The sequence below is a fragment of the Phallusia mammillata genome, chromosome 4, assembly GCF_965637545.1.
Source record: "Phallusia mammillata chromosome 4, kaPhaMamm4.hap1.1, whole genome shotgun sequence".
NCBI classification, from domain to species: domain Eukaryota; kingdom Metazoa; phylum Chordata; class Ascidiacea; order Phlebobranchia; family Ascidiidae; genus Phallusia; species Phallusia mammillata.
In genome coordinates, this window is record NC_137255.1 from 18,435,107 (window position 1) to 18,446,457 (window position 11,351).

Here is an 11,351-nt window from a genome sequence, read left to right on the forward strand (position 1 = left end):
ACCAATAAAAAGCTGTATGGCTAGTTTTTTTTTGTCACAATAATCTGTGAAGTGTCATAGAATATGTTGAAAACGCTGACTGTGGCTAAATTTACTTAAATGAAACCTGACAATTTTTGTTGTCGAACTGAAATACTTCGACCTTTTTCGACTCATTTATATCTATTTTTTCTATTACTTTTTTTTCTATATTCCTGTTGTGTTTTACCGTATTTACAACCGCTTCGTTTCGAAGCTGTGCCACGTGTGCTTTTGTTTTTCACATTATTACTGAACGTTATTGTGTTTGGCCCGTCGCTGTGCAAGTAAACAAAATACACAAATGATGCCGTCTGCTGTTTACACTCGTGTACATTATTGCGTAACAAAAATTACGTCACAATGGAGTTGCTAATTAAGATTTGTATTACTTGTTTTTCTGCACAAAACAAATGGCTAGAAAACTAGAAATGTAGCTTTTCAATATATTGACAACTCATATATATTCAGTAGAGGGGGGGCAGCACCCCCACAAATTTCAGGCACGAGCCGCCACTGATTTCCAAGTTTGTGTGTCAGGGTTTGTCTGTTTCTGCCCGTGTCGATTGGTTAGCGATTAGAATTTATGTTGTAATGCTGTCGTAGTTGTGTAAGCTAACTTGTCTATATATTATTGCAGCTGTGAAATATAGTGGCGAACTGTAAAGATTAATTGGATTGTATTTAACTGAAATTCGATTGGCGATCTTGTGATTCCTATGCATTGCTGTCGTGGTAAGCTTTCTTGCATATGTTTCTAACTTAAAGTGTTCGAATTTAATCTAACTTTGAATGTAAATATTTCAGTTGTGACATCCGATCGCCTGTAAACTGCACAGTCGTGTTGACTGCAAGTACATATTGCTGGTGAGTGAATCGTATGTTCTGTGACGTCATAATGCCTTATTCATGTGTGATATGTTATTTCAGCTTTGCCACTCACCGAGTTACCTCTGTGGGCCATTTCTTACAGTTAAAAAACTGCATTGCTACGTGACTGAGATTGATTGTATTCGCCGATTAAAGCATTTCATTTGATGGTGTCTGTCGGTGTTCTGGTTGCGTACGTTCCAAATGGGAAAGTTTTATTTTTGCGCGGAGGATATTTTTTTCGTCAAAATAATTGCGCGGATTTTTGCGCGGAATTACAATTTTCTGCGCGGATTGATAGATTTTTGATTGACAGGTGGATTTAACGATTAACGCAATTTGTATGTAACGCCTGCAAGACTATCCAGTCGACAAAAAGAACAACTAAATAAAGTAATAAACACGACGAATCTTCAGTTTTGCTCCATTGCGCACGCAGCTGTTCTGCTAGATTCTACAATTTTTCATTTTCATAACGATTTAAACATTTTGCTGATTTGTTTTTTGGAGATAGTTTGTGATTGCCAAACTGCTCTTAACTGTTTTTAATTATTTGTCATACAGAAAACATTATTTTATGTAACTTGCTCAGCTGACAGTCACTTTGATAGTCAAACTACGTCCTAAAAATAAAAATAAATGTACTTTTAACGACTACGTTAGCGGAATAGAAATGTTATTTCAAGCGTGACGATCGAAAAGTTTCGATGTGCTTGACTGATTTGCGTGGATTGTTCGTGAAATAAGGCTTGTGACGACATAGAACTTCATTGTGCAACGTAAATATAAAATTTTAAAGAAAGTTTATTGTGGTTACCTACGAAAGCTGTGCTAGGTTGCGCGGACAACATCTTTTTGCGCGGATTACACGTAAGAAGCCTAAATTTGCGCGGATTACAAGGGGAAATCCAAAATATTGCGCGGAGGATAAATCCTCGGAGATTGCAGAGGTGACCTGTTACGGCAGGGGTGGGCAACCTGCGGGCCGCATGCGGCCCATCATTAATGCTTGTGCGGCCCGCAGAGACGCTTGGATTTCATAAGTACTGGCAAACGAGTCCAATTATTACATCTTTTTGAGCTGATTAATGCGCCTAATGGTTGTTTTCTGCGACCTGACAAAATGTGGCAAGAATCGAATACGAATAATACTTGTAGTTAAGCATATTTGGTAAGAAACAAAGCAAAATCTCTTTGTGTGATGAACATGTGCGGCCCTCGATCCAATTTTGACATTTATAATTGGCCCTACAGTAACAAAGGTTGCCCACCCCTGTGTTACGCTGTCCGAAGAAGCTGGCCACTTTTCTAAGGGGACTGCGTTACATTATATGTCTTAGCCTATTAGTTATTTTCTTCCAAAATCTGGGTTTTTATAGGTGTTAATTGCGAAGCAACGGTTTCAGATCGCAGAACGAGTCCTGCTAACACAAGATTCTTTTATTTTTCCTTTAAAAGTATATAAAGGTATAATCTTCATGTTTTTGTTTGTTGCAGATCTGAAAAGGAAAGTTAGCTTATATAACTTTGTTTCTGCGAAGTAAAAGTTTGGGTAATTTTTGTAGATGTTTTGTTTTGTCTCCTCATACTTGCAGCCTTATGTGTTAGTTCTTTATTACCTAAAGTTCGGCTGTGATAAGACTACATTTTTCAAAAAGCAAGTTAAAAATCACTAAAGTAAAAAAAAAACATAACAACATTTTGTCATCATCGTATAAAAGCTTTGTTTAAATGTAGAAATAGCAATATAAAATGTGTCGTGTAATTACTCAAAAGCGTACGATTAATTTCCAGTCATCTGGTCGCAACTCCAACTCGCAACAATGACGTCACTCTTTGTTTGGTTGGAAACTGTGGGTTTTGTCGAAACTTTCGTCGTTTTTGTCTTGTCTCTTGTGGCGCAAGTTGAGTTTAGTTTGTGCGACGTCAGTTTCGCAATTGCTGGAAGTTGTGATTTAATAAACACCCGAGTTACATTTTGAGGTTTACTGGTCAGCTAAAGATATGTAGAGTAGAAATTAGAGTGTTTTATGGCTTATATCGGAGTGGTTAGTTTTCAAACTAAATGATGTTTTATGTGATAGGAAATTTCTGTGTATTAGAACCAGGATGGTTAAACTTTTCTCATTGAGTGTCCTGTTTAAATGCCCATCAACAGTTGTGCCGTTGGCAGCAACTCACAACTTACAGAGTTTCAACTTCTTTCAACGCAAAAGGTAACTTATTTTGTTGCCCTCTTGAAACAAATACAAGTATAGACAAATTGTATTATTACAGCGTGGAAGAGTTTATGGTTTTCACAACACAAATTATCACTGAAAGAACACAACCAGGACAAAGACAATCTGTGAAAGAGCAGGAATATCTATGCCATGTTTTTGTTCGTGATGATCGCCTAGCTGCAGTCCTGATTTCTGATCATGATTACCCTCGAAGAGTTGCATTTACAGTTTTAAGCAAAGTAAGGCAGTGGCTTTTACTTTGTATTTGTAATTTTAGTTTTTACTTTAGATTTAAAACATTTGTTATAACCAAAACTTCAAGTGTGTATATAATAAAAAGTTTTTTTTTTAACTGTTAAAAACAGCCATAAATACTTAGCATAACAAATATTGTAGTAGTATGCTCAACATCAACATATCTAAAGATTGTACCCTAATGGGCCACAACAGGTAATATTCATTTTAGACTATTTCAACCTAAACCTTTTTCGTTCTTCTTTTGCCAGGGTACGAGGTTGTATGAATTAATATTGTGATTCTCTACATGCAATATGTGCTCATAACTGTCTGCAAAAATATGAACTATGAAAAGCTGTTTTGTGCTAATTTAACTTCACAGCGATTTTCCAAAAAAATTATTTGAAAGAAATAACATTAAAACAATGTTGCTCTGTTTTCATGACAACAAGTATGGTAAACACCATGAAGTGCTTTTTGAAAAAGAAACAGTTAATTTTGTACAAAAGAAGTTGATTTATCAACTGTTCTAAAGCAAAAATACTTACTCAGGTTGTGACAGTCATGCGATTGATGAAGAGCTTCATGTAACTCTTAAGTGCTGCAGTTCACTGGTTTATAGTGTAAAACAGGGGTGGGCAACATACGGCCCGCGACGGGATTTTGAGCGGCCCGCAGACAGTTTCCAGTCTTACATGATAATGTGGCACACGGCCACAGTCTGCTACAATCCCCCACTACTTGCTTACTATGTCAAATTATAGTTGCGACCGACAGTAACGCTCCCCAATAGCAAAACTTTCCGCCCTTGTTACCATTGCACCATACGTCCATTGTTACGACACAACTGCCAACCTTGTGTGTGTTTCAGCAGTATCTAAGTGTGTGGTGTATGCATTAAATTTGCTGTGATGAATAATTTTATGTTATATCAGTTAGATAGTTTGAACTGTATTGTAATTGTGACGTTCTTGATTGTATTTGGTTTAGGTGGTCAAATGTCTGTTTTAAATCACTGGATAAATACGCGATTAATGTATCGATTCAGGAATCCGGCCCGCCAAGTACTTCATTTTCCCATATCAGGCCCGCTGACTGGAGAAGTTGCCTGCCCCTGGTGTAAAAGGAATCATGAGAACAATTGTTTTGTATCATATTTTGCCCAGTAGTTATAGTTCTGATCATCATAAACAGATTATTTTTTTATGAATCTTATGTGAAATAAAAACAAAGGCTTAATATCAATTTTATACAGCAAGATTTTTTTGCTGCCTGAGTACACTCCTTCACTGTTGATTTATTTGGGAAGGGCCATAGAGTGATATATATTTTGCAGGCCTGGTCAATGTGATATTCTGCCAAGCCAAAACATATAATGATAAACACAAAACTTTTAAATGTATTTTGATCATTTGTTTAGGCGTGTGAAGACTTTGCTTCTAAAGTTCCTTCAAAAGACTGGCCATATGGAGCACAGGCGTAAGCTTTTAACTTACATTGTTATGTAGGATGGAAAATAATAATCAAGATTTATTTTATTTCAGACATATTCATTATGAAGGGTTGCCCGAGATGCTACAAAAATACCAAAATCCCAGAGAAGCTGATGCCATGACCCGGGTTCAAGCAGATTTGGATGACACTAAAGTTGTTTTGGTAAAATAGTGCAAGAACAAAATGACACAGTTTATTCCATTGCTAGCAAAATGTGGGATAAATAACGGCCCAAATAGACATAAAAAGGGACATGCTTTACTTACTGATGATGACATGAGCATTTGCTGAAATGTTTAAACAGTAAAGCATGTCGCTTTTTACATCTATTTGGGCCGTTTTTTTTCACCATGAAATAAATGTGTATTCAAAGAAAATGTTAAGGATGGGTTTTAACAGTTTGAATTTTATTATTTTGAAAAATACAGCATGAAACGATGGAATCACTTATGCAACGGGGTGAGAAACTTGACGACTTGGTGGAAAAGTCCAATCAATTGAGTATCCAATCTAAAACATTTTACAAACAGGTATGTGCAAAAGCACTGTATGTGTAGCAATGATTTACAACATGACTTCGAATGATTTATTTCAGGCCAAGAAAGCCAACTCATGGTGCTGTATCATACAGTAAACACTTTGTTCAGTTGGCTGAAACAAATTCAGAGGCAGCGAAACTGGAGTCAGGCCAAGGGTTTCATTCATTTTAGCCTTGATTAGCAAAAAGACTTCGTTGTTTTAATTTTATATGTGTGCCGACAAAGCTTGTAAACATTGTGCAATGTGTCATTATAAAGTCGTTTCTCATCCAAAAAGTATTTGGACCTTTTATCCCACCGGTTAGATGTATGTATGTCCTTGTTATTTAAACCAATTTTTTCATAATATATATGTTCTGAAGATCAGTAACTCTAGTAACTGTTTGAATCATAGTGATGTCCTTTGTTTTTTCATAAAATCTCATCTTTAAATAAAATAGTTGATGTGTCTTGTGTCCTCGGCAAAGACAGTCAACTGTAACACTAAGCGTCACAGTGTTTTTTAAACATTGGGTTAGTGAGCAACTTCTCTGTAATGTTTCCTAACAATTCTACATCAGTTTCAGGTAAGTTATAGCTAGCCAGAACTTGTTTGCCTGTGCGTTGGCTTAATTTGTGTGCGAGACGGTCTGAGGTACTGTTAGCATAAGATCCAAGTAACTTTTGTGATGTTGTGCCTTGAGTAGTTGTCTGCATTGCAACAGCCAGATTTTCCATCGCTATGTTTCCATCAGGGTTGATCCAAATAATGACAGATTGTTTCAATTTAAGTATATGTATGTGAACCATCTGGTCACTCACAATGCAAGGGAAGTGTTGAATTTGTAGTTGTTCTTCCATGATTATAACCTTTAGTTTGTGGGACAAGCTGAATCCAGTATCAGTAACATTACTTCAAAGTATTACAAAGGTTAACATCAGTTATCTACAGCAACAAATCAAATTTGTAACAACTTTTTAGGTACAAATGAAACTTGGAAAGTAATAAATATTTCTATGTAATATTATACATTCAATAATGTAAATATGACAGCCCGGAAGCACAAATTAATAAATCTCAGAGAAGATTATGTGATTATCCTACATTGTAAGCAGTATACTATTGTTCCTGAAATTGCAAGTGACATTTGATTCCAATATAATAGTAATGCTATCTGCAGCTGAGTAATATTAAAACCAACGTTGAACAAGAACAAGCCTCCAAAAAACAATCAAAGGAAAAACCACAATAATGGAAAGTTACATTCCTTCGTGGTCCGTTACACTGTTTGTTTTTTGGAATTTGACAGCCTGTGGGCTACATATATTATATGAGTATGTCACTTTAATTGGTTTTGTATGTCCATTGCACCTAACTGAGTATTACAGAATAAACATGTTTTATGCACGGACTATACCTACATTTTTTATACCTACTCCACTCGCGTACGAAACAACGCAAAAGGTATGCAGCTATAATATAATACACAATGAGATGGCTAACGTTAATACTTTGAAGAAATCAAAATGGACTCTTTCGTTCGTTCTCTATTCATGTTTTTAATCCGTATCCCCCTCGGGAAAAAAAACACTGCTCTGCGATCTTCTGCAATACTTCAAGTTCAACCTATGGTTTATCGTTTTATGTTTGAATCTTCTTCTCCGGACCAGCACATGTGGCACAATGAAGGAGCAACTTTATTTTGTCAAATTGGTGTAAAGCTACAATAGTATAATGCAGTCCTAATAGAATACACCACATCAAATAAAGCAAACAACAATCAGTTCGAATCTATCCACTAGCCACATTTTTACTGCAAAACACTTTTAAAACGCTGATAAAGAATATAAACTGTACTTTTATTGGCAATGTAAATTTCATTATCGAATTCCGGAATTCCCCCGGTACAGCGTGAGAGTGGAAGTGATTAAGGATTATTCACAATTGTTGTGTTATGAAAGTGTAAAAGAAAACATTCGCATGGCTGGCGGTATAACTAGCAGGTGGTTGCGTCAATTTGTCCAAAGTTCATTGAGACCAAATCAGTTGTGCGCTTTATCAGTTACTTTTCGAGCACAAACAGTAGAAACCCAGTCTTTGTGCACATCTTGCAATAAACATGGAAGGTTTGGGCATCGTCTGGTAAAACTGTGGGAACAACCAGAATACACCACTAAGCCATTGCCTGTATATCGTACTGGTGGACGACTTCCTACCAAAGTGCAGCATTCAAGTAAATCATGTTTTTTTAATCAGTCTACACATTTTAAACTAAACCTTTTTGAAAGTCATACATATTATTATTAACATCATACATATATAAACACTTTTTTTACCTCACTTGTATCCGTATTTTGTACCACATTTTTTGTACAATCACAGAAAATAAATATTGTGTTTAGATTGTTGTCTTAAACAGTTGTCAGCGTACTATTTCAACACACACACACACAAATAATGCAGCATGTTCGTATTAAGGTTAAAATTCTACAATATATATATCTTAACTATTTTGTAAAATTTTAAACAGATGAAATTGTTCCTGGTCGAGTATGGACTAAAAAACTAGGGGGAGGTGATTCCCGTGAATGGCATTGGGTGGACAGAAGCCGATTAACTGCTGAAGAAGTTAATGCAAAGTCATACTACCAAGAAAAAGTATTTCTTTCTTATACTTGATTTTATGTATACTTTGCTTAGTTCAGGTTTTATCAAGGACTTATTAAAAGAACAATGTTGTTGCTTGTTTTTTAAATAAAAATCAACAGATATTGATACACTTATTAAACCATTTTATTTTGTCACTAAACAATAAGTAGTTGCAATGGTTGTACTTCCGTTATAAACTTGCACTTTATCAAATTTATACTGATGTCATTGTTTTTAGGTGATTAAAGTTCAGCATGATGACAGTAGATCAGGAATGATTGCATTGGTGGCTGGGCCAAAGAAGGAACGTTGGATATTGGCTACGGAAACAATGGAAGCAGGCACTATTATCACTAATTCTGCAAAAATGATTCCAGATGGTGTGTTTCTTAGTTAGATCTTTAGTGTTAATAAAGTGTAATAATATTGTATGATTTGCATTTTTGTTTTCAACTTCACTGTTATAGATATTAGGGATGGGCCAAAATTGCAAGTGTTCTGTTTGGTCAAGCACCGAGCATCTCACGTTAATGCTTGGTGCTCGGCTGAGCACACTCAGGTGCATTATGACGTCACAAACATCCCCTAGTCCACGCTAGTTTTAGCATTACAAGGTCGCTTACATCACCAGTGGTGTATTAAAGCTATACAGACCCAGTAGTATGCGTTTGTTTTACGATCATAACGTATTTAAATAAACTGTCATTTTTGTTCTTGTGTACCCTTTCCAACAAAACTTACGTATGTTAGCAGGGTATGAATATGCAAATTTGGTGCTCGGTTAGTTTGTGCAACTACTCGGCCGAGCACCGAGCATCAAAAACAGTGATGCTTGGTACCGAGTACTCGGGTTCTGGCTCGGCTCGGCCCATCCCTAATAAATATATCAATTTATGTTTATGCAGCTGAGTTTGTTGATGGTGATGCGTACCCTGTTGGCATGATACCAAGTGGAACAAGAATCTGTTCTTTGGAATTTGTTCCTGGTAAAGGAGCACAAATTGCTCGTTCCGCAGGCAACTATGGTACAATCCTGAGAAAAGAGGGTGTTAGAGTTATTATCAAAGTAAAGAAACTGTAATGTTTCAAAAAAGAGTGCCAGCTTTTGCTTTTTACCCTCTTGCTTTTTCCTAGATGCCTAGCGGTAGAGAAATAAATGTGGATGAAAAATGTGTGGCGGTAATTGGTAAAGTTGCTGCAGGATCTCATTCAACCAAATGGGGATCACCAGCACAGAAGAGAGCTCATGGCATCAGACCAGGATCAGGTATATTACCCACAACCTATTTCCACAGATTTTGGCAGATTTGTGTGCTCATGTTTTGACACTGCTAATTTGGTTTTTGTGTTGAGTGCTTTTTCTTTGTAAACTTGGTGATCCTTATCACATACAGCGTTGCTTATCAAACTGTGGGTCAAAACTTCCTGTTGGGGCCACCAAGCACTATTGAGGGGGTTGTAAAGATGCTTAAAAAAAATTAAATTTAGTTATGACCCTGTTGAGGTTTTTTTTTGCATTTTTGTGACTTGTGGCTTATAAATGGACCTTATATGACCGAAAATGACTTAAATCAGAAGTTTGGGTAACATTTACTGCAACACGATTAGAGTTCACACATGTTACCTAAATCAAATCTGTAAATCCCTAAAGGGGTCATAATGAAAATGGTGAGAACCACTAATATAATTAATCTTTTTCCTAAGGCCAGAAATACATTACTTTTATCTGTTAACAATTTTGCAGGCCGAAAGAAAATGGGTGATGACAGGAGTACGAAAAAACTGACTCCTGTTGCCCCTATGGTTGTCATTGGAGACAAGAAAGTGCTACAAAGATCTGATGCTTTGGAAGAATAGTTAACTGGAAATGCCTGAAGATGGCATTACCTTACTGAAATATTCTCTAAATTTGCGCTTCAGTTGATTTTGCCCAAATGTTTTGTGGACCCATTTGTTTATTTGAAACCGGTTTTTAAAACAAAGCTAAATTGTGCCAACATGTCTAAATGACCAGGGAATTTAAACTGTCACAAATCACACTTTCTTTGTGTTGCTGAACTATTATTGTGTTTTGCTGAACCTTTATTGTGGTGGTAAACAACTTGTGTTATTTAGGCCTTAAGCTATAGGTGCACACACAGCGGTTGTGCATGGCATTTGGTGTCCCGCACAGTGGTGAATCTAACAAAGAAAGTCTCAAAGCCAGATATATTTTTGTATTGTTGTCATACGTACATGCATAGTTTCTGCAACAATACAGAAGAATGCTACTAGACAGTATTCACTGATGATGGACATTTTACCAAGAAATGTTTCTGTAATACCTCTTGACGACCTGTACACATGCTTAGTTTATACAATGGCTAGTTGAGTTAAGTTTTTTTCGCCGGACAAAATCTTAGCAGCACAATTGACCTAAAATATTTACCCAGCTGGAAATTGAGCTCTGGTCATGGGCGCCAGGACAAAATTTGTCAAGGGAAGGCAAAATTTTAACACATATATATTTGCATGCATTATTTTGTGAAGTAATTGCGAAAACTTCAAACATTCTACGTTGAAGAAAGCCCATATCCCTGGTTAATGGCTAGCAAAGAATATTTTCACAAATTTATGCTACTACATGGTACCTACCATGAATAAAACGCTAACTCCTGTATTGTAGGTTTTCATATCGACAACGGCAGCAGAAGCGAAAAACAGAAATAAATATGGTCAAACCAAAAACAAAGCACATCAATTTTTTGGATAAGTGGGGACTAGATGTCTCAAAAACGATGTCGCTAGACGGCGCACCTAAACCAAAACACAGTTTTCATCAGCGGTTCAATAAACAAACGCCGCACTGTTGGTTGCAATCCTGTGCACACGTGCAGTTCTTTTCCCTGCTGAGATTTCTTTTCGTTGCAATACGAGCTTGTATGTTTGCGTTTGTGCTCTAAATTTGGCCGACACAATTCTACAAGGTAATCTGTTTGCGCTGGTGTACATGTCTAATCGTTGGGAAGAAGGTTATAAATCGTGACAAGAATAATAAAGTGCAAACGGTTTGCTGTCAGGACGATGGTGACAAACTGGTTTGTGGGGCGTCGTCAAATTTCTTGTCTGTCTCAAGAGTTTGACAAGCGTATGGTGGTTACAGTGCAACGTGACTAAGAGAAGCTTTACCAATTTTTCGCTTCGTTGGTGCGTTATGTGATTGGGTTTTATCTTTTATGTTGACGTTTATGGCCTGGTAATGTCGATCTGATGTAGGTAAATGCATTTTAGTTTTTTGTTCAGTTGTGAACTGAGTACGACGTCTTCTTTTTTAACCAACAACGTTTTTTCTTAGCTGCTTTC

General features: G+C 36.6%; 2 protein-coding genes and 1 long non-coding RNA gene across 3 annotated transcripts; all 3 read left to right on the plus strand.

Annotated features, from left to right (window-relative positions):
- The first annotated feature begins 545 nt into the window (after window positions 1-545).
- On the plus strand, window positions 546-1,056 carry LOC145225143 (uncharacterized). Its single transcript, XR_013859813.1, has 3 exons — window positions 546-753; window positions 826-885; window positions 949-1,056. It is a non-coding gene; the product is annotated as an uncharacterized LOC145225143 (long non-coding RNA).
- A 1,884-nt stretch (window positions 1,057-2,940) lies between these two features.
- LOC145225142 (synaptobrevin homolog YKT6-like) lies at window positions 2,941-5,867 on the plus strand. Its single transcript, XM_080091792.1, has 6 exons — window positions 2,941-3,104; window positions 3,166-3,349; window positions 4,768-4,826; window positions 4,892-5,003; window positions 5,270-5,371; window positions 5,437-5,867. Exons 1-6 carry the CDS (start codon window positions 2,998-3,000, stop codon window positions 5,473-5,475), a joined length of 603 nt encoding a protein of 200 aa, XP_079947918.1. The 5' UTR covers window positions 2,941-2,997; the 3' UTR covers window positions 5,476-5,867.
- A 75-nt stretch (window positions 5,868-5,942) lies between these two features.
- LOC145225140 (large ribosomal subunit protein uL2m-like) lies at window positions 5,943-11,343 on the plus strand. Its single transcript, XM_080091790.1, has 6 exons — window positions 5,943-7,593; window positions 7,891-8,018; window positions 8,248-8,389; window positions 8,915-9,075; window positions 9,144-9,276; window positions 9,754-11,343. Exons 1-6 carry the CDS (start codon window positions 7,341-7,343, stop codon window positions 9,864-9,866), a joined length of 930 nt encoding a protein of 309 aa, XP_079947916.1. The 5' UTR covers window positions 5,943-7,340; the 3' UTR covers window positions 9,867-11,343.
- The last annotated feature ends 8 nt before the right edge of the window (window positions 11,344-11,351 follow it).